The 23720-nt window shown below is 48.0% G+C and overlaps 1 protein-coding gene across 2 annotated transcripts in view; it reads right to left on the bottom strand.

The window, feature by feature from the left end:
* The window catches only part of LOC147701928 (myosin-1-like), a 253534-nt gene that overhangs the window by 97073 nt on the left and 132741 nt on the right, over positions 1-23720 (bottom strand). For both annotated transcript variants that reach the window (XM_086930553.1, XM_086930554.1), the window contains one exon: positions 15751-15993. In XM_086930553.1, coding sequence (XP_086786679.1) covers positions 15751-15993 — 243 coding nt within the window. The remainder of the gene's footprint in view (positions 1-15750; positions 15994-23720) is intronic.

Raw genomic sequence — 23720 nt, 5'->3', positions numbered from 1 at the left:
GAAAAATTCTAATTTTAAGACTTTCGGTATTCACAGAAGTCATTTAGGAGTCCTAAAGTTAGGAGTCCTAACTTTACTACTCTTAATTTGAGAAAAATCCTAACTTTAAGACTTTCGCTATTCACAGAAGGCATTTAGAAGTCCTAAAGTTAGGAGTCTCTGAGTTTGGGAGAGAGGATACCATCTCTACTTCTGATACCCCTTCAAGGAAGTGATCTGAAAGATCGTATAATGGTAAGAATATATTAGCCAAGGGGATGATAATATCACTAGGGTCGACAGTACGCATAGTATCTACATTGTCCCCTCCTATTGAATTAGAGAGATAAGGCGTTAAGGCTCCCTTTGTTAACAATCTCGTTAGAAACAGTAGTTTGCATAGAGTTTCTATGGCTACGGGACTTGTCCTTTCAACTCCTTGTAACACGTTTAGTAAAGATAGAAGGGATTCGTTTAACAGTTGAGGGGAATTGGCGGGGTTGAATCTCAAGTGGGGTAGGTACATTTTCTCCAGTGGTTAAATTAGAGTCAGGATCTAGACTATCTTGGCACTCTGTCAGTAGATCATCTATGCGATCTAGGACACAGTTGTTAGCTATAGATCTACGGAGTATGTTAGTTTTGCTAGCTTTAGCAACATTAATAACTTTCAGACGAGACCCAGCTGTCTTCCTAACCCCCTAATTCGTGTTATTCTTGCATTTTCCCATCCTGTTTACAACAATGTAAGGTAGATGTTAACATCTCATACAGTTTACTTAAAAACAGCTATCTGATAATGCAGTAAGCACTTGCTAAAAGAAGAGATGCACCAGGTGCTAGCTCAAAAAGATTAAAGACAAAAAATAAAGGGGTGGAAGGACAATGTCCGGCACTTACAATGTATATCTTTAGCAGGGAAAACTGTCTGTTATGTTCCAGTTTACTTGCTCAGAAAACCAAAAGTGGTGGCCCTGCCCTGCCTCTTCCTGGCAATGACGGGCAAGGATGGGTTCGCCATTGGCCCGGGCACGGCCCGCATGCATCCCGCGCTGTGGAAGTCCTATGCGACTTATCAAGCGCCTCCTGGTGCGCAACAATGACAGCGGCGGTGGCAGGGAGCCGATTGCAGGCGGGTGCTTGTGGTCCCAGCCTGAGGTAGCAGCAAGTAGAACGGGCATCCCCGAATTGAGTCTCAGTTGGATCTTGGTTGCTTAGTCGCTTGTGATTTGTGATCTGCCCTCTACTTCTGCTGTAGCCACCCCAGGCGATGTTTCAGTTTTACTTATGTGCTCACCAATAGCCACAATCTAAAGTAAACGAGCTGGCAGCCCTGGAAATGCCTCTAATGCGGGAAACATCCTTTACAACGGAACTGTTACAACGCGGAACCGTTACAACGCAGGATTTACAACGAAAGTCGTTACAATGACTTTCGCTGGAGGGCGCTCTAGGATGGGGGATAGTTTAATTTACTATCCAACACCTTCACTACTATCCACGGGGACTGGAGTTGGAATAGTAAATTAAACTATTCACTATCCAGCGCCCCCCAACGCAAGTCGTTGTAACGACTTGCGTTGTTAAACCTGCGTCGTAAAGGTACACATTGTAACGGTACGCGTTGTACCGTCATACATCCCTCTACTGCCTGCAGTTTGTGTTATATTTGCAGAGGGAGCAGTTGGGAAGGGAGGGAGTCTTCCAGTGGGAGTAGGTCTGGTGTTGCGCGGCAACCGATCTGCTAGTGGAACTTTTGTCCTTGTCCCTCTACTAGGTCATGACCGAAAGAGATCCCACAGAAACATATGGTAAGTATATGTAAGCATTTAATGTTCTTTTTTGCCTTAAGCATGCATTATGCATAAAAACGCACTATTGATAACTGTGCTAGAACTGTAAAAAGTCTATTATGAAAAAAAACTTACCTGCTAATGAAGATCTTGTGTGCAAAATATATATAAATACATCTGTTGCTTTTTCAAATTGGTGGGATCTCCTTTTTGAGTGTGTGTGTCATTTATTTAATCTGTCTGTGCAACACATGTCAAAAACTGCTCTCTGATAAGCCTTAAACTGCTTGCCCACACCGCCCTAAAGAGAGCACCTAGGGATTGCTAGAGCAAGCCCCTATCCATTCTGAAGGGATACACGGACTCTATATACAGCACACCGCTTTTTGGTATACTATATAAAGAGACAGCTTCCTACCGGCTACAGTTAGCTGTTAGGCCTTTCTATATTGCTCCCAGAGAGCACACAATGGGAGCTTAGGTGTGACTGGATGTACCTTCACTGGCAGGATGGGAGGGAAGAGCTCGGCTCAGCCTCACTTACAGCTGAATAGGTTGTGTCCTGTCTCCTCACAAAGGGCTGCATACCCACCTGTAGTGAGTTTAGAGCCACTGTGCACTTCAAAGGCATGCCTCTAGAACTGTGGTAGTCATAGTACGGCCCAAAGTCCACCAGTGGCCGGCAGGCCTTCCTTGATGGCCCACGTACCTTGCAGGTAACATACCCATGGCCCCAAAGAGAGAGAGAGAGTGAAGAGATAGAGAGAAAGAGGAGAGAAAAAGAGTGGAGAGAGAGAGCGGAGAGAGAGAAAGTGGAGAGAAGCAGTGAAGAGAGAGAGTGGGAAGAGAGAGAGACAGTGGAGCAAGAAATGAAATGAAATGAAATGAAAATTAGATTTTTAGAGCGCTGCAGTTGCCCTGAGGCATCCAGGCGCTAGAGCTAGAAACAGACCTGACCTCTGAGGTTACTAGTTGTTAAACAGGAGAGTTTTAAGCTGTTTTCTGAAGCTGGTGAGATTGACATTGTTGCGCAACTGCAGAGGGAGGGTGTTCCAGAGTCTTGCAGCGTTGTATGAGAACGAACGTCCTCCTGCTCTGGATCTGAGGATTCTAGGCATTTTGGCAAGTCTGGCGGTTGAGGAACGTAAGGTTTTGTTGGGCAGGTAGGGAGAGATCAAGGAGGAGTTTATCTCTGGTCCTGTCTTCCAGAGGGTTTGGTGGGCGATACAGAGAGCCTTGAACTTTACTCTGTCCCGGACAGGCAACCAGTGAAGAGTTTTCAGGCCAGATTTTATGGAGGTCCTCCGAGGCACTCCCAGAAGTGCTCGGGCAGCACAGTTTTGGGTGTGCTGGAGTTTCTGCAGGGTGTAATCAGGGGCTCCGAGATACAGGGCGTTGTTGAAGTCCAACCGTGATTGGATTAGGCCCTGTATAACAGTTTGTCTGGCCTCAAATGGGAGAAGGGAAAGGATTTTTCTAATCACCCTGAGAAGACCAATACAGGTAGCTGATACCTTAGTGGCCTGGGTATTAAGGCTCAAAGATTTGTCGAGCTATACTCCAAGGCTTTTGATGTTGTCTTTGGGAAGTGGGGGGTGACCATGCTAGGGGGCCATAGTTGCTCCATAGTGGAGGGAGTCGCTGGGCCAAGGAGCATAAGCTCAGTTTTATCATCGTTGAGCTTCAGGCATGAGCTCAACATCCATCTTTTTACGTCTCCAGGCATGCCGCAAGATCAGGTGAAGACTGAAGCCCGCTCTTCTGTGCAAGGAAAACCACCAGCTGGGTGTCGTCCGCATAGGAAATGATGTTGACACCAAGCGGACGCACAATCCCAGCCAGCGGCCTCATGTAAGCATTGAAGAGTGTGGGGCTTAGGGAGGAACCCTGCGGCACTCCGCACCCTAGTGGCCTACTGGAGGACACCGATGTGCCATCGAAAACCTGGAAGGTTCTGTCGGACAAGAATGATTCCAGCCATGACAGTGCACCTCCAGACACTCCTAGGTCGGCAAAGCGGTTCAGCAAGATTTTGTGGTGCACCGTATCAAACGCTGCACTCAGATCGAGGAGGATCACTGCCACTGATCCCCCTCGATCCAAGATCCGTCTTGCTTCCTCGGTAACCGCCAGTAGGGCGGTCTCTGTCCCATGTTTAGGGCGAAAGCCTGTCTGGGAAGCATCAAGGAGATGGTTGTCCTCGAGGAATGTCGTTAGAGTGGTGTTAACGTGCTTCTCCAGGATCTTAGAGACCCATGGGAGTTGGGAAATTGGTCGGTAGTTACTGGCGTTGGCTGGATCAAGGGATGGTTTCTTAAGGAGGGCCCGTAACATTGCATGCTTCCAGGTGACGGGTACTGTGTTACTCAGTATGGAGGAGTTCAGCAGTTCTAAAAGGGTGGGGAGGATGATGTTACTAGGTAGGACCAGTGAACCTGGGGGGGCCGGGTCACATGGGGAGCCGGTTTTTATTTGTAGAGCTATCTTCTCTAGGGTTTCCATAGTAATCAAGGGAACTGATTTAAGCTCAGAGTCCCTGTGCAGCGCAGAGTCCCGGCATTGAGGTGGGAGGTCGGTGAGTGGGTCTGAGAAGGAGGAGTATATTTTGTTCACTTTTTGGAAAAAGAATTCCACCAAGTCGTTGCATTTGGAAGATGAACTGTTCTTATCAGAGGCAGATGGGAGAGGTTTTATCAGAGAATTAACTATGTGATAGATTTCTTTAGGTTTTGATTTTGCCACTGCTATTTTGTCGGTGTAGTAGGCTGCTTGCGATGTTTTTATGGTCATTTTGTACTTTCTAATCATTTCCCTGTATATAGTTTTTTCGGCTGGGTTGTAGGATAGGTGCCACTTCCTCTCTTGTCTCTTGCATAGACGTTTCTGGTTTCTGAGATCTTCTGAGTACCACGGGGCTGATTTACTTTGTCTTTTGGATCTAGAAGGACGTGATGGTAGACTGGAGTCCAGCGAGGTTGTTAGCCACTCTTCGTATTTGACGTTATTGGAGGCGGGATCATGAGAGAGGGAGGGTCTGGTGCTACTGAGGGTCTTCATCCAGTTATCAAGAGGGATTTTTGACCAGTTTCGAGTTTTCCTGGGAGTAAATAGAGAGGGAGGTGGTCTGTTCGTGGTCCAGGTAAAAGGTATCAGGAAGTGGTCAGACCATGGGAGGTTGTTGATAGGGCCTACTTTGAGCTGGTCACTATTGCTGAAAATTGGGTCAAGAAGATGCCCCTTTTCATGTGTGGCTGAAGGAACTAGTTGTTCCAGTTGAATGGCCGCCAGGTTTGATTGTATCTCTGATGCCGTGGGATCAAGTAGGTTGTCAAAGTGGATGTTAAGATCTCCCAGAATGGAGAAGTTAGAGGGGGAGACAACCAGCTGTGAAGCCACTGTGAGGAGAGAGGTATTGAATTGTCCAATGGGACCCGGGGGGCCATAAATGAGGATACCAGTGAAGCTGGAGTTGGGGGAGAACTCGAGGGAGAAGGAGAGATTTTCGCAATCCTCAATGTTGTCTGCTAAACAACGGCAAACGTAGTTCTCTTTATAGATAATCGCGAGACCGCCACCTCTACCTAGTGGTCGATCGGCTCGCACTATCTGGTAACCTGGGATTACGGCTTGTGCTATGTCCGGCTGTGAGTCTTGGTTCAGCCACGTTTCAGTTAGAAAAATAGCATCAGGAGAGTGTTCATCTAGTAACAGAGAGATCTCTATACTGTGTTTTACTAGTGACCTGCAATTTAGTAGGGGCATTAAATATTCCTTTGCCTCAGCTCTGTTTTTGCCGGATTTAGAAGTTATTTCGGATTTACAGTGTGCACAGCGGTGAGGGATCTCCAAGGGGTGTCTAGGTGCTCCACAACTTGGTAGTATCGGTGGACGTAGCTGTAGTGAAAAGAGAGAGAGAGTGGAGAGACAGTGGAGAGAGAGAGAGTGACGAGTGAGTGGAAAGAGAGTAGTGAGAGAGACTGACTGAGAGACTGATACTGACTGACTGAGAGAGTGACTGACTGAGAGAGAGACTGAGAGAGAGAGAGAGAGGGAGACTGACTGACTGAGAGAGAGACTGACTGACAGAGATAGAGAGACTGACTGACAGTGAGAGACTGACTGAATGTCAGAGAGAGACTGACTGAATGACTGAGGGAGCGAGAGACTGACTGAGAGAGAGAAACTGAGAGAGAGACTTAGAGAGAGACTGACTGACTGAGAGAGAGAGAGACTGACTGAGAGACTGACTCACAGAGAGAGACTGACTAAGAGAGAGAGACTGACTGAGAAAGAGACTGACTGACAGAGAGAGAATAAGAGCGAGAGTCTGACTGACTGAGAGAGAGAGACTGACAGAGAGAGAGAGAGAGAGAGAGAGACTGACTGACTGATAGAGACTGACAGAGAGAGAGACTGACCGATTGAGCGAGACAGACTGACTGACCGAGAGAAAGACTGACTGAGAGAGAGACTGACTAAGAGAGACTGACTGAGAGAGACAGAGAGACTGACTGACTGAGACTGAGTGAGAGAGACTGACTGACAGGGAGAGAGAGAGACTGACAGAAATAGAGAGAGTGGCTGAGAGAGACTGACTAAGAGAGAGACTGAGTGAGTGAGAGAGACTGACTGACAGAGAGAGAGAGTCTGACTGACTCAGAGAGAGAGAGAGACTAACTGACAGAGAGAGAGAGGGAGAGAGAGAGAGAGAGACTGACTGACTGAGAGAGAGAGAGAGAGAGAGAGAGAGAGAGAGATTGACTGAGCGAGAGACTGTGTTAGAATTGAGGTCAAAGTGTGTATGAAGCTATGCAATGCCTCATAAGATTGCTATTGTCTGCTAATAAAAATGTATTATCAAAATGTGCTCTTTGTAGTTAAATCAGCTTTTGAAAACAGCATTGTCACATTGTGTAGGTTTTTGAAACGGGTTTGATTTTTTTTACTCTAGCCCCGTCCCCACTGACCCAACCCCCCAGTGACCCTACCCCTACTGGTGTGGCCTTCGGCCACAAACCACACTGTAATTTTGGCCCTGACAGAAAGTTTGTCAGTACCCATGCTCTAGAAGCGTCTCTCTACCTCAAAGGCACAACAGTGTATAAAAGAAGGACCTCAGACACCACCACTTCATTTTACTTTTGGACCTGTGGGTACTCTGCCAGAATGAAGTACTGCGGTGCTGATACAAGGATTGCCACTCTGGTGGACTGCTACCCTGAAGGAGCTACTGCCCTGCTGTGCTCGCCTTCTGCCTGCTGTCCTCTTGCCTGGAGAAGAAGAACTGGAACTGCAGCCCATCTTAAACCCAGGACCCCAAAGTGACTCAAAGGGCAAGTCTGCTGGCTTTCTGATTAGAGCTTTAGGAATATTAAAGGATCCTCAGCAGCTCCTAGCCTAATCTTCAGCAATTTCCTGACCCCAAGGTGGTTCCCCCGAATCCTGGGCCTTTGCTCTGGCTCAGCTAGCTCCTAAGCCAAGCTTTTGGGCTCTTTGCAGTGCGAACAGGCCTGATCGCACTGAAGCCACACCGATTGTACCAGAAATCATCGCAAGCCCCCGCCAGCTCATCTCTTTGCACAGCTAGCATCGATTGTCGTGGAGGACCGCCAACGCAAAGCTCCAGCTCACCTATCCATGACATGCATCATGCCAACCACCTTCCATGGGGCCTCCTTGCTCCCAGCGACCCTCTCCACGTGAACAGGACTTTCGATGCAAAACTTGACAAGGTAAACTTTTAGAGAGTTTAATCTTCAACCCATGCTCCATTGTGGTCTGCCTGAACTTTTAACTTTGACCCTTTCCAGTGTGACCAGTAACCCCCATTTGTCACTTTATATTTTTAGGTGCTATTATTAAGTTTATTCTTTAAAAAATATTAACTCTAGTTCTACGGATTACATTTTTGTCATTTTGGCTTTGTTTTATTCATTAAATTAAGCTCTAGTTTCTAACCTGTTGTGGGATCTTTTTTGTGGTGTTGTCACTGTTGTATTGTTTGAAGTGTCGCACAAATACTTTACACATTGCCTCTAAGTTAAGCCAGACTGCTTTGTGCCAAGCTACCAAGGGGTGAGCACAGGTTAATTTGAGGTTTGCTTGTACCTTACCCTGTCTAGAACTGTGGTTGCTTCTTGACCAGGGCTCACACCCCAGTGTACCAGTAACCCAATAAATGTGTGCATCATGTACATTTCCTCAAAGTATTCTTGGTTCATCATGTTTATGCCCCTCTATTCACAATATCAGCATCAAGATTGTATCTCCATGTACCAAAACTGCTAAAATGGAAAGGGGCGACCACTCGGTCCCCCCGAACGTATGGAAGGGTGCCCCGATCCCCCCGGGAAACCATATTGGGCGGGAGGTGTGGCTCGGCTGGTATGCCCAAAGTGGCGTAGCCGGGGCGCGCCCTTTCCCGCCCAGGAGGGGTTGTCTTAGACACCCACACGGAAGACCGCACCCAGTGGGCGTACCTGAGGAGGATCCCCGCCCTCCCGCAGACGGATAAATAGAGCGGGAATCCGAAGAAGCGTCCTCTTGTTCCTGTGCTCTGAAGCCTGCACCACTCGTCGCTCGTGAGCCCTCGACGGAACAAGCGGCAATTTTGAGAACTTGTAATCTTGTTTTTCTCTTTCAGTTATCGAGAGTTCGAAGGATCCGGGACCTCGTTGATCGACTTGAGCGGAGTAAACGAAGCTATGGCCGGCAAAAAAGTGGGAAAGAGCTCCGAGCTGGAGAAGGTACTGCGCACCTTGTCGAACCGAATGGCAATCATGGACCGAAAACTCAGTAAAGTTGATTTGATCGGTCGAGGTTTGGCCGAAGTCAAAAAGCAGTTAGCCGCCCAGAGCAAGCCCTCAGGCCGCCCTAAGAAGGTAATAGGCCCGGCCTTGCCGGGAGTGGTCCCTGAGGGTAGGGAGAAGCGTATTAAGAGGAGGGCGGTGTCCGGGGAGGATCCAGTTCCTGAGGTACCCCCAGCAACCCCCATCACGCCGGCGGACATCCCTGTACCGGTTCCGAATATAGGCTTGCCAATTCCTGTGGTAATCACCCCGGTTAATGATGATCAAATGCCCCCGGAACTGGCCATTCAGTTAGCGGCAGTATTACCCTGGCTCAAGAAGAAAGCGGGGGGCAGTGGCCGAGGAGGCTAGATTAATAATCCAGCAGTTACGGCAGTCGAGAGAAGCCGGGACGGCGAATGTTCCTTTTGTTCCCCCTCAGGTGGCGCCAGGTGTACCAGCGGTTAGCCGGGAAAAGGCAGCAGACACGACGGTTGAACCCGGTAAGCAACCATTGCCAATGGCAGGGGAAGGTTCATTACCTTCAAGGCGGGAAAGGGTGGCCCAGCACATCCCAGCGGCCACAAAGGAAATGATATGGGGGGAGAAATATGTTAATATGTTTTCATTGTGAACTGACCATCGCGAGATGGAATATGCCAAATCCCAGAAAGATCTATGGCATCCCAGTGTGTGGCAGGCCAAGATGGCGGAATTTAGGGTCGATGAGACCGTAGCGAACTGGGTGAAGGCCTTTTCGATATTTACGGCAGTCATGGGTGAACGAAAGCCAGAAGTAATGACCGAGTTGTCTTGTTACCAGAATAGGATTATGGATTTTTATACCATGTATGGGGGGGACGAGTGGAAAGGATATGACATGAAATTCCGAAAAGCGAAAGAGTTTGATGCAACGTTGACCTGGGACTGCCTTGACTCGGTGTCATGGCACAAGCAGCTCTTGCCTGGTGCGGCGGGTACGTCCTCGCCGGGCGGGAGCGGGCCGGGGTCAGTTAGCCAAAAGCCTGCGTTGCCCTTTCGAGCAGGCGCCGGTGGGGAATTTCAACCCAAGACCGGCGGAAATGGCGGCAAGCGGGGGGTTTCTTGGGGCTTCAATAGAGGCAACTGTAACAGGCCCCAGGGAACATGTAGGTTCAGGCATGCGTGTGCGGGCTGTGGGAACTCCTCACACCCAGAGAGTAGCTGTAGATCAAAGAACAGCGGGACGGGAGGAAAAGGGGGGTCTAAGCAAGAGTGAGGTGATGCTTGGGAACCACTTGCCTACACCTGTCGACATCATGGCTCTGACTCCTTGGTTGAACAAATACCCTGATCATGTATCCTCCGGGGTTTTGAGGAATGGATTCCTATATGGCTTCAACATCCCGGCGGGGGATTTTCGGGGGGACTCCTTTTGTAAAAATCAGTTATCTGTCCAACATAACCCAAGCGTAGCAGCAAAGAAAATTTCCAAAGAGGTCAGCTTGGGGTGGATGGCGGGGCCTTTTCAATGCCCGCCGGTGGCGGATTTTGTGTGTTCATCGCTAGTATTGGTTCCAAAGAAACACCCGGGGGAGTTTAGACTCATTCACAACTTGTCTGCCCCAAGGGGATCCTCGGTGAACGAAGCCATTAACCCGGATATTTGTTCGGTTTGGTACGCATCGTTCGACGATGCCGTTGCCATATTGAATCATCTGGGCCCCGGAGCACTGATCACGAAATCGGACATCGAATCGGCATTCAGGTTGCTTCCGGTACACCCGCGGGACCAGCGCTTGCTAGGTTTTGCGTTTCAGGGGAGTTATTACATGGATAAATGCATGCCTATGGGTTGCTCCATTTCCTGTGCCTATTTTGAAATGTTCAGCTGTTTTTTAGAGTGGGCATTAACTGAGGCCACGGGGCATAGGCACTATCTAGATGACTTCCTGTTCTTGGGAGCGGCCGGCAATACGAAATGTGCGCAGGCGCTGCAGGACTTCTGCATCCTCATGCGGAAATTCGGAGTCCCATTGGCACCAGGTAAGACGGTTGTACCATCTACTTCACTGGAGTTTCTGGGAATTGAGCTCGACTCAGTGGAGGGATGCTTCCGGTTGCCGATGGAGAAGGTGGCCAAGTTCAGGGCATCCTTAACGCAATGCCTGGGCAGAGAGAAAGTGACCCTGCACCAGTTACAACAAACAGTGGGTCAGCTGAACTTTGCCTTGAGAGTAATACCGATGGCTCGCCCATTCTCCCGCTCCATTGCACAAGCGATGGTTGGCCTCAAGGAGGGTCACCACCGTACGAGACTGTCGGCAGAGGTTCGCCAGGATATGCGCATTTGGTTGCCATTTCTGGCGGACTTCAACGGTCGAGTTGTGTGGAACAAACCACCGGCATCATCGGATGAACTAGGTTTGTGGACCGATTCAGCTGGGAGCGTGGGATTTGGCGCCATCTTTGGTAACCGATGGTCGGCGCAAGTATGGCCGGCGTGGTGGCACTCCAGCGGTCTAACAGGTAACATTGGGTTCTTGGAGCTATTTCCCATTTGGGTTGCTCTGATGGCATGGCCAGACGACTTTAGGGACCGATCAGTTGTGTTTTGGTCTGACAATATGACTGTGGTTGAGTGCATTAATCAGCAGGCAGCCCGCTGCAAGTGGATCTTGAGATAGTTAAAAGAAATTGTTTTGCGTTGCATGAAATTGAATGTACAATTCAGGGCGAAACATGTACCAGGTGTACTGAATAATGCAGCGGATGCACTCTCTCGTTCACACATGCAGGCTTTCAGGGGCTATCTACCCACAGCGGGCCTAGTGGCGGCACCATTCCCCGAAGCGCTATGGCTAATCGGTGCCCCGGATTACAAGACCTCGTGGCAGCCAGCTTAACTCCCAGGACAAGGAAGGCTTACGAAGGAGCGTTTCGTTCCTATTGCACATTTTTGGGTCCGACAGGGAGACAGAGCTGGGGTCAAGAGGAATCCTTCCTGGGGTTCCTGGTAGCGCTGCACAGAGAAGGCCGATCAGCGGCAACGGCCAATAGACATAGGGCGGCCATTTCGTTCATGGCACAGCTACACGGCATAAGTGACCCGACGGGTTCCTTTTTGGTTAGGAAGGCACTCCGCGGCTGGCAATGCCTCGAGGGTCGCAAGCAAGATACGAGGCGCCCGATTGGCTTAGACAGATTGTCTCTGCTTTTAGCAAAGCTGGATGAGACGTGCTCCTCTCCTTTCGAAGCAGTTCTGTTCCGGGCAGCCTTCGCCTTGGCATTCCATGGGGCTATGCGGGTAGGCGAACTAGTGGCGAGGAACAAGAAGGATATGGAGGGAGGCTTGTACAGGGATCACGTACAAATAAGGGGTGATTCGATGGTGATCTCGATAGCCTGGTCCAAGACAGACCAGGAAGCTATGGGAGATAGTGTTGTCGTGCAGCACGCACGAGGGTCCCCCACTTGTCCGATAAAGTGTGTAGAGGAATACTTGGCACAGAGGACGGGGACATGGGGGGGGAGCCTGCTTAGGCACAATGATGGCACCCCACTGATGAGATTTCAGTTTCAGAGGGTGCTAGCACTGACAATCGCTGCCGCGGGCATGGACCCGTGCGATTTTGGGACCCACTCATTCAGGATAGGGGCTGCTACTGATGCTACGGCCCGGGGTCAGAGCGCGGAGGAAGTAAAACAGCTGGGCCGTTGGTCCTCAAATTGCTTCAAAAGGTATGTGCGATTGCACATGTTGTAGAAGTCAATTGACATGCACTCAGGCTTCTTGTCTTTTGTTCTCATTGCAGTTTCGCAAGCCTGTCACGCGGGGCGGACTTGGGAGTCGACCCAACACCAGGAGACCAGTGGTCGAGGATCACCGACTGGCGAGAGAGTGGTATGGGTCGTGGGCCACTCATATGTGAGGCGCGCCGGAGACGTATTCAAGGCAGGTGACGCGATCCACGCATCTGGTGAATACGGGTACAGAGTGACCTTTCATGGGAAGGGCGGCCTCTGTTTTGACCAATTACAATCATTTTTGGAGGGTCTTTTAGGGCGGCAAAGGTCACCGCCATCTGTAGTCATAGTACACCTGGGGGGCAATGACTTAGTGAAGTTGGGAAGACGAGTGTTATTGGAACACATCCTGTCGGCAGTTAGCTGGTTGGCTAAGAAACTCCCGGGGTGCACGATTGCCTGGTCACACATGATCCCCAGGAAGATTTGGCGGGGGGGTCTCTCAGTGTCAGCGTTGAACAATTCAGTGAAGAGGGTCAACAATAAAATTGGGAAATTGTTTCGCTCAGCGCAGTTGCATAGCATTCCTCACGGGTGTATTCGGGGTGATCACATGTATCTGAACGATGGGGTTCACCTGTCCAGGGAGGGGAATGATTTACTCATAGGAGACTTCATAGCATTGTTAAGGGGTTTGAGGAAGCATGACCTTTAGGAGGAGTGGGGGGTCCAGATAGTCGGTCAACTATCCGGCCTGTGGCGGTAAGGTCATGATCGGTGAGCAGTAATTTCAAGGTCCCTAGAGGGGGGCGCCACCCAGAATGGATGGGAGCGCCCGGGGGGAGGCAGCGATTGGCCCCTTCCACGGGGAGGCGGCACCCACTAAGGATGGGTCGCCTAGGGGGAGACGGCCATAGGCCCCTCCCAGGGGGGAGACGGCTAGATGCCCCTCCTACGAATTTCCCAAGGGCCGGATATCCGCTCGGGCGGAAGAGAGTGTGGGGATGGGGGGGAGTCCACGCTGTCCTTCCTACAGATACCTCACACGGGAACTCGGACGACCTTTAAGATGGCGTCGAGTGAAAGGGGGCCCCCACGACAAGGGAAGTTACAGTTGGCAATGAGGGTAAAGTCCTCTGCGCATGCGCCACTCACACCGTGAGGGCGGGATTTTGGTAGTAGGGATCTGACACCGGTTAAGACCTTGCCGTTGGCCCTTAATGCTAGGATGTACAATTTTAGTTTAAAATGTATGCATTTTCAGGATGCTAGACTCGGCTAGGAAACCTTTGTATTAGAGATCTGTTAAAGTTAGCCAAAGAACATGTCTTCATCAAAATGTAATGAAAGTAAAATTGTACATAATTTATGAAACGTTTTATTTAATGTTTTACATTTTGTTTCATATTTTAATAAATACGGCTGGGGGGGTAACTCCCCCCCGCCTTCCAAAAGTTCAAACCTGTGTCTGTCTTCTCCCATGGGGAATTGGTGTTGGGATGGGGTGGCGGGCATCCCGGCCATATGGAAAGGGGCGACCACTCGGTCCCCCCGAACGTATGGAAGGGTGCCCCGATCCCCCCGGGAAACCATTTTGGGCGGGAGGCGTGGCTCGGCTGGTATGCCCAAAGTGGCGTAGCCGGGGCGCGCCCTTTTCCGCCCAGGAGGGGTTGTCCTAGACACCCGCACGGAAGACCGCGCCCAGTGGGCGTACCTGAGGAGGATCCCCGCCCTCCCGCAGACGGATAAATAGAGCGGGAATCCGAAGAAGCGTCCTCTTGTTCCTGTGCTCTGAAGGCTGCACCACTCGTCGCTCGTGAGCCCTCGACGGAACAACCGGCAATTTTGACCCACCCACCAGCCCCTATTGCAATGTTTTTTGAATAAAGTGATTTCTTGATGATTTCAGATTGTATTTAAGAGATGCAGTCAAGTTGTTTCAGCATTTAAGAGATGTGTATAGGCCTTTCTTCCTTTGTAGAAAAGTAAAGGAATGTATCAAGTAAGGTAATTGTTTTGTGCTTTAGGACCTTTTTTCCTTTGTAGAAATGAGAAGTTGATGAATCATCAAGCTGTGTCACGCTAGGTGAATTTTCTTCCCTTAGTAGGTAAAACAACTGTCGTATTTTTTTTTTGGTCAGGCGGTAAGGTCATGATCGGTGAGCAGTAATTTCAAGGTCCCTAGAGGGGGGCGCCACCCAGAATGGATGGGAGCGCCCGGGGGTAGACGGCCATTGGCCCCTTCCACGGGGAGGCGGCACCCACTAAGGATGGGTCGCCTAGGGGGAGACGGCCATAGGCCCCTCCCAGGGGGGAGACGGCTAGATGCCCCTCCTACGAATTTCCCGGGGGCCGGATATCCGCTCGGGCGGAAGAGAGTGTGGGGATGGGGGGAGTCCAAGCTTTACTTACTACAGATACCTCACACAGGAACTCGGACGACCTTTAAGATGGCGTCGAGTGAAAGGGGGCCCCCACGACAAGGGAAGTTACAGTTGGCAATGAGGGTAAAGTCCTCTGCGCATGCGCCACTCACACCGTGAGGGCGGGATTTTGGTACTAGGGATCTGACACCGGTTAAGACCTTGCCGTTGGCCCTTAATGCTAGGATGTACAATTTTAGTTTAAAATGTATGCATTTTCAGGATGCTAGACTCGGCTAGGAAACCTTTGTATTAGAGATCTGTTAAGGTTAGCCAAAGAACATGTCTTCATCAAAATGTAATGAAAGTAAAATTGTACATAATTTATGAAACGTTTTATTTAATGTTTTAAATTTTGTTTCATATTTTAATAAATACGGCCGGGGGGGTAACTCCCCCCCGCCTTCCAAAAGTTCAAACCTGTGTCTGTCTTCTCCCATGGGGAATTGGTGTTGGGAAGGGGTGGCGGGCATCCCGGCCATAATTGTTTTTATGTATTTTTCACTCTCACTATTCTGTAGTGCATCCTTTCCCTAATGGGATAAGTGAACATCCTGAAATGGAATTCTATCTGTCAGTTCTATTATGCGTTTTCTAAACGGCTGATTTGATTAGTATTTCAATGGTTTAAGTATTTTTTGAAAGGTATTTGTAAACAAAATAACTTGGCATTATAGAAAAAAACTGCATAATGTGCCTTATTATGGAAGACAGTTTATTGTAGACAACCCTTTATGTACACTATCTCCTTCGCATGAAAAAAATGGAGAAGGGTCAGGATTTGACCAGCATATAATTAAACAAGGATTGTGTCAAATAGTTTCTTCAGTCTTTCTCTACCTGCATCCCATCTCTTTTATTTATCAACTAAATGAACCACTTCCCGATTATTATAAACGCATTATTATTTATCATAAATACCCATATATTCATTGTTCAAATGAGCAATCAAGCTACTTTCCAGTAGCTAATATGAACATCCACGGGTTTTCCAAATAGAAGCCATTTACATTTTGAAATTCCTAACTGAATTTTGCTTACCTTGTTTTCAGTTGCATGTTTTTCCTTCTCAACTTTACTCAGAGTAAGTTCTAAGTCATCGATGTCCTTCTTCAGTTCGGCACATGCATCCTCAAACTTCCTCTTTTTTGACAATAATTCTGCATTCATTTCTTCTTCATCTTCCAGATGTTCAGCCAGCTCCTTCATCTTCGATTCCATCGTAATCTTACTTTTGATAAGCACTTCACATCTCTCTTCAGCATCACATAAGATTTGTTTTTCCTGAATTTGGGACCAAAAGACTTTTAGAAATGTACAATGGAGAAGGTTGTGATTTAAACAATGCATTCAATAACACAGCATTTTTAAAATTTTACTCATAGTGGACTTTATACCAATTTGTCTTGTTATGAATTTTGTAATCTCGGTCTGGTTGGTGTGGTTTGAAAGTTAAAAATCACTAAATAATTTGCAATTTAGTGGGTTTTTTTGTTTGCGAACTCGGCTCCACGTCTGGCTCAGTGTGAGCTAAACTCCGCTGCTCCTCTTTCCCCCTCCCCTGAGTGCCCACAATTGAGTTGATGATCTTATTATTGGCACAATGACGAATATACCATTACAATCTGTATTCGTAAATTGTTTCTTCACCCACAAACCAACCACTTTTTATTGATAACATATTAATTGATAGTCCCTCAATGGTGGTAATGTTATATACCGCAAAAAGAAGAAAGGCTGGTGAGACCTGATAGAATTCAAACCTACGACTACATAGTTGAAGACAGATCCCTGCATTGGATGCATTATCTGACTGAGCCACTAGTCACATACACTCTTTGGTTGTATGTCGGAACCATGCAGGTATTTTTTACCCATGCCTTTACAACGTGGTCTGAACCACGATTGAGTCTTCACATTGTGTTCCCTAATAATGACTTGTCTTAGGGAAAGCTTTGGAGTTGGACTAGTATAATTTATCATTCCAACTACAGTCTGTGAATGAATGAATGAATAGGTTTATTTGCATAAGCTAACTAAAACCATTGAAATACCTATTTAAAAAGAAAAACGTTTTCTTGTAGAATAAAAAAAGTTGCTAAAATATGGTTCTTGAGAGCCAGCAATCGTCTCAGGTCTTGTTTTCAAATTTGAGTTTGATTGTTGCACTGTGGCCCCTCCCGTGGGAAATTATCGCCACCCAGAATGTTCAGGGCGCCAGGGCTGCTTTTAATGCCCTACCTCTCGTTTTGAGATATTTCTTGTGTAAAGTGCTAATACATTGCTAATTCATGACCTGGTAAGCCAGATTTGTGTCTAATCACGTACGACTGTTGTGAGCCAGTTGGTGACACATAACCATGGACTCGTCATTTTGTTTGTCCTGTGACTGCGACCAGTAAGGTGTGAGGGAGCTTTAGGCTCAATTGATGCTTCGAAGGCTTGGTCCATTCTCTTTCGAGGACCTTAGTTTGAAGAAATCCGGGATCAGCGTTTGAACTGTTCCTGGGCTAGGTGCAGATGCAGGGTGGGGATAGATGGCTTTCCTGATTGTTTGTACACATCTTCCACAGCAGGCCAAAATGTTGGGTTCTCTTTGTGTAAAGCATATAGCAGAAGCCTTGAGGCAGCTGTTTGCTTTTTCACTTAGGCATAATTGTCTAAGAAGGATCCTCCTTTTGGTTGCTAGGGATGGCCAGCAGCACAAGGGGTGTAGCCAAGACACTTGCTTATAGTTGCAGAGACAGCATGCCCCTCCTGTGCTTTGGTTTGCTCATGCTTGGCTAAAGTCTGTAATTGGCAATACCAGCAGACGCATGTACATGATCTCTCTTCTGACTTTGGGGTTCTACAGGATGGCAAGGTAGGCCTTCGGTATGTTTACCATATATGAGTCAATCAGCTGGATAAGGAAAGCTGAGGATGAGTAGCTTGGTAACAGAGGGCAGATAGAGGGATTATGTTATCCGTTGTGGCGGCTCTTCCACGAAAGCTAGTTTGAAAGAAGGGAAGCAGCTCATTATCTTCGGCCCAGGTTTCCAGTTTTTCAAAAAGGATATGGGTGTATGATTTAATTTCCAATTCTAATAGTGCTATTAGGCGATAGTTCTGAGGGTTTAGATGGTCTCCGTTTTTGTGAATTGGGCATAATATTATTAGTCTTGTCATTTCCCTTGGTTGGAACGGTGTTTGTAAATCTTCTGTATCCGATTAGACATAAGCCGTGGTACCTGTGTGTTGGTGGAACAAAAACTGGCTTCTCACATGGTTCTCCCATGCTGCTGCCAGACTGCATTTGATTTCGGAGGTCCAAGGGATTTTAAGGAGTTCATGTATTGCCAGAATCTAACTAGGGATCCTTCTTTGAGCATGAAAAAGATCTTGTGCCATTCCTTCTCTTGTTGGGCATGTTTCAAGGTCCAAACGTTTTTTTGCTAGCCTTCCTTGCTTCTTTTACTGCCAGAAGATTTCCAGGTGTTGCGTTTCATTTGAGCTGGCAGGTTTTCTTCCTCAGATTCCTTCGCGTGAGTGTAATGCACCGTAATGCCAGCGGTTTGTTTGGGAAACTTGTTAAGTGTTGAATCCTCTTTACAGGGCCACTTTGATCCTGGTGTAACAGTTGCCCCCTCTCTGGTCTTATGGAGGGAGACTCCCAACTCTGGACAACTGGTACCAATATGTTAGAAGGAAGTTCCCCGCTTGGTCCTGGTGACAGATTCTCAGGTCATCAAGCCAGTTGGAGACCTTGGGCGAGTGGAACGGGTGCCACTTGATTCTTTTGACCAGCAACATAAGTTTGTTTCTCATCGAATGGCCATGGTCTTGGCCTGGATCTGCTATCTGGTCATTTAAATATAAGCCTGCAACTAGAGTGTTGTGATCACTGTCTGTGCGATTTACAATGTTAAAGCTCTGTAGATGGTTGATTAAGCCACTTGACATGAAGATATAATCAATTGTCGAGATGTTCTTAAATGTAGGGTGAGTGACAGATGGAGTCCAGTCTGCTGATTTCAGATCAAATGTGGTAAGTTGTTGAATTGCTTTTGTTCGTTATTCCTCTTAGTGGGGTTGTGACAAAGGCTCAAGTGTTTGGTGTTGAAGTACCTTACCAGCACAATTTTGCGTAGGGGATAGGTTTCAATAATTGCCTTTATGTGCGAACACAGGGCCCCCATAGTACGTGCTTCTGATATTTTATGTGATTTTAAATAGCAGTTTATAAGGATGAAGGGGAAGAACTACTGGCCACTTTTCAGGCCTTCGATGGATAACGTTTGTACGTTCTTCTGGTACTGCGTGGGTAAAGAGATTGTAGCTTTAACTGTTTGTTTCAGATAGATAAAGAGGCCCCCCGAGGGCCAACCAAATAGACTTGTTTGCGTTGCCGTTTGGAAGACTTCGTGAATTCATAGATTGCTGTGGGGGTCAGTGCTCACGTCTCCTGCATGCAAATAATGTTGTACCTGTGTAAAAATTCACTCCCTGATTGGAGCAAAGTGTTGAGGCCTGCCCATTCACGTTCCAGGAGAGGATGGAGAGATGATCTTTTGAAGCCAAATTCGAGATCTTGGTGGGTAAGGTGATCGGCCTGGCTGGGGGTTCCCATGGGCTTGGGGTCATACTGGGGCTTTTTTCCCCTAGGATTTAGGTGCAGAAATATCCCCTTGTGGTTCTTGGCTACGGCTTGCCATCTGATTATCTGCTCCTTTTCACCACAGAGGACTGTTAAGGGGTTGGTAGTCAGCGATGAGCTTAATAACCAGTCATGGGTTGTGCCCCAAGCTCCCTTCAGTGTGCATCGTCTCAGGGGGATCTCAATTAAAATTTGTGGATATTTCTGTGTGCGGGTGGGCGATAGTTTTTTGCCCCATTTGTCAAAGGTTGAGCCATCTATTAGTATGGCATCGGTTGTTGTTGTTAAGTCCCATTGTGTGATTTGAGGGCCCTTGTACCAGGGATGGAGGCAAATTTTACTGAGTAGTTCCGCTGTGGTTAGGTGTGACAGTGACAATATGTGATGAAGTAGTTTTAGCAGGTTCCCTCCATTCCGAATGTCTGCAGGGCCGCTGGAAGGGTAGTGAAGGATAAATATTAGTCCAGCCTAGATATTTTCTGCCCTGTTATTTGCCAATCTCTGTTGGGACGGGGGTGAGAGGATTCTCTGGGTTGAAGTTTTTGAAGTGCACTGGTTTCAAGTTCTTGCGGGCCAACATCCTTATTATCTCTTGGAGCTGGAGTCCTCGGCTCACGTTTTTGGCCAGACCACCCTTGTTTGTGGAGCAGGGGGCTGCAATTTCTTGTGGAATCTTGAGTATTTTCTGGATTGAGGTGGGCTGGGACTTCATGTGAGGTCCTGGAGTGGTTGTCGTCCCTCGTGGATTCGGCCATGTTGATCATTTGAGTTCCCCAAGGCAGTTCGATTTGAATAATCGTCTGCGATTTGCGAACAGATGCGGGAGTCTGAACAGGGTTGGTGGCAACCCCATTTGAAGGGGCCAGTGTGTCACTTCTAGAGGGGAGGCAGGAAATTTTTTTAGACCTGCGCTTTGCTCCCGACTTGAGAGGGAGTGTGTGCACTCATCGGTTGAAAAGTTTCCTGAGCCGGCCCTGGATAAGAGTTTTCTGCCATGGATCCAGTCGAGGCTGTTAATAAGGGTTAAGAGAATAGTGTGTCGCTTGGCATGCCGTGAGCTAAGTCGTTGTTGTTTGGAGATCTTTGCTGGCTCTGAGTGACTCCTGGTGTGGGAGGCGGTTCCTTTCCCTGGTTGCCGACCATTGTTTCCTTTTCGTCTGAGTTGATAAGATTAGATCTGATGCCTGGTTTGAATCTCTTGTTAAAGATTGTAAAGAAATTAACCAGCTTTTCTTCATCTTTGGTAGTGTTTTGTCTTAGGCCTAGGCCAGAGCTTACGGCCCCCTGGTATCTGTTTTGTAGGTGCTGCTTTTTGGAGAGTTTGGAGGCACCCCTGCAACAGGAGCATTAGACACTTGCTGGGGACTGAGGGCAGGTTCTTCAGAGGCATGGGCAATGAAGACTAGCTGAGTGGAGCTTGCGGATGGCTGTAAATTGGTAGGAACATTTAAGTTTTCCGTGGAGCGGAGATCTGTAGCCGCGCGAAAATCTGTCAGCTGTAGTGCTGCTGAGGGTCTAGCCGTAACCACTCCCTTTTCTTTTATTTACTTGTTGGTGAATTGTTATTATTAACGTTGTCTAGTAAGGCCCATAGGATTTCAGGATGTGAAATCAGTTTGTCCATTAATTGGGTGCAAGAGCAAGATTGGCCTGCTCCCGTCTGGTCAAGTTTGAATTCTAATGAGGTGAGCCTGTTCCCTACGCCCACTAAGCTTGTTGCTTTCGATTGTATGAGGTCAATCTGGAGCTCCTATTTTTGTGACTGCCACAGTACGGCTTTGGCTATTGTGTCTTGTTTATAAAAGGAGAAGAGAACCCTTGAATAGCGGCTGACGGACTAGACTGGGAGGCTTGTACGTAGCTCTCTTCGTGCTGTTGAGGTATTGGGTGAAGCTCGCTGTTTGTGGCTCGTGTGTTCGCTGACAATGACTTTGAGCTTGGGACACTTTCATTTGTGCATCTATTTTGGTTTCTAGGGTGGATAAGAATTCCAGTGATAGGGGCCCCTGGGCAATATCTAGTGTGTTCCAAAAACTTTGCTCCCCTTTTGAGAAATAAGCCCCGGGGGACTCTGCCGGTTTTACTTGACTGACAGCACCCTGTGCTGGGTGGTTTGTGTAGATTTGCGCTGTTGTAATAATGCAATTAGTTTTCCCCACAGACCTTTGTAGCCCGCGGATTTGATAGAAAGTTTGGTGAGAGTTTGATCACCTTAGGGCTCCCTCCACGAGTTGGAACGGCTCTGGGCTCAGTGAAACTGACCCATGTAAAGATTGGAAGCGCCTGGTCACAAAATATTTGCCCTTCACATGGTTTCCGGGTAAAGTAGGTTTGGGATTGGTGTTAGGGTTAGGTATTGTTGGTGTATGATTTTTTGGAAGTAGCTTTGAATTTTGCCCCCTGGGAGGGAGCACCGGGGTAATTCTGATGTATCTGGTGATGCATCCTTACATGGGCGCTTATTCTGTAAGTTGTCAGTTCCTGTTGTCTGTTCCATTGTGGGATGGCATTGTAGCTGGGTATGGCTAGTGTCTAAAAGTTCTGGTAGTGGCCTGTCCTGCCCCCCTTCTCCGGGGCCTACGGCTGTGTCCAGAATTTTGCACATGTAATCTGTTTGTCTTTTTTTGGGGACGCTTTTGTCCTGGCATCTCTTTTTGACCATGCTTAGTCTTTATTCCTCACACTTAGTAGAAAGCCCTTTTTTAATGTATTTATTATTGTCCTTTTTGCCCTTTATTGCTCCGGGAAGCTGTGGAATACGTGGGGTCAGCCTGAGCTTTTTAGGTACTCTGCGTTGCCGATCCAGTACTGGTGTTGCATGTGTTGCTGGCGTTATGCTGAGCAGAAGAGGTGATTAGGCTCGCTCTCGCGCTCTAAGAGTCAATCCTTGACTTGACTTGACAGGGTGTAGAAACTCGTGAGATGACATTGTATCAGTCGGAGTGGACCCAACCTGGATCACAGGGAGGGTAGCCTCGGCTTCCTGTGCCTCCCCTCCTTCACGGGCTGCCTCTGAAGCTGGCTGCTTGGCTTGGCTGGCTGCTTGGCGGTGAGGGTCTGATCACTCTGTCACTCTGATAACAAGAGCGACAGAGGTGGCAAGGGGGTCGCAAGGGCTAGCAGAGGTAGCTGTGGCCATAGGCATAGGAGATATTGCGGGGGGAGTTGGGCTGCGTGGGGCACTGCAGGTGGATGCAGGCTGCACCCGGAACTAACCCGGCCGCCTATGCACCCACCAGTCTGACGGTGGCCGCACTCGCCTCTGCTGAAATCGCACTTACTGGGAACCGTGCTGAGATCAGAGCCGCAACTCGCCTGTTTTCTTAACAAAGCTCACCCCAAATCGCCGGAGGGCAGCTGGCATGGAGTATGGTAAGTTCGCCTGCAGCCCTCCGCGTCTCTGCTCCCGGCTGCGGCCCCGCCCTCATCCTTACGTTACTGTGTACAGTCTGTGCAACAGATGGGAAAGTGATGGATTTAAAGTCCGACAATAATCTAACAACGCTTCCCTTAAGGCAAGTCATTATAATGACTTGCGGGGTAAAGGAATGTGTTGTAAAGACAAATCTAATATTTGGATCACGTTGTTAAGGCACAGCACGGTTCAAACCATGGTATAAAGGCTGTTTCCCACAATACTACAGACTAAGGGTCTGATTTAGAGTTTGGATTACAGAGTTTACTTCGCTGGGATGGAAGAGGACATTAGCTTTGCAATCCCAAGGGACCTCTACACAAGACATTTAGAGCGGTCTGCTGGCCCACGGGCATCTCTCTACATAGAATGGGGCCACTATTATCGATGTTGCTGTCAATGAGGAAAACATTTGATGGATGGGTCCATCAGTTGTGATGGTGGGACATCAAACTTTTCAAAGATTTCTTGATTTTCGAAAACAAACTTCCAAAGTAAGAATTTGTTTTTGAAAAACAACAATAAAAGTAAACAAATGGCACCACACGCTGGTGGTTTCCTCCTGGGGTGTGGGATCATTTTATGTTCTTTCCTGGCCCTCACTGGCAGGTGTAACACCCTTCCTCTGACAACCCTTACTCTGTCAGGCTTAAGATCCACCCATTTCTGAATAAGGCGGGAAGACTGGGGTATGGCAGGCAGGGATTGCGATGGAGTACCCTGCTTGCCAAACTCTGAATCAGTCCTTGTACATCCATTACAAAGTCCGCAGAATGGGTTTAAAGCAGCACAAAACTTATTTTTTTGGTATTTTCCTACAATCATGGATCAAAAATATTTTTAATGTCCCACTTACACAATGTTGAGATAGGGAGAAGACTGTTACGTATCCTGTGGCTTTGCCTTTCTGGGCACAGATTCACTCCGAGTCATTCTAGAACGGGCTCAATATAATCATTG

This window comes from Lissotriton vulgaris, chromosome 7 (genome assembly GCF_964263255.1).
Source record: "Lissotriton vulgaris chromosome 7, aLisVul1.2, whole genome shotgun sequence".
Lineage (NCBI taxonomy): Eukaryota > Metazoa > Chordata > Amphibia > Caudata > Salamandridae > Lissotriton > Lissotriton vulgaris.
Note: the sequence above shows the minus strand (reverse complement) of the source record. Positions and strands in the feature narration are given on the sequence as shown.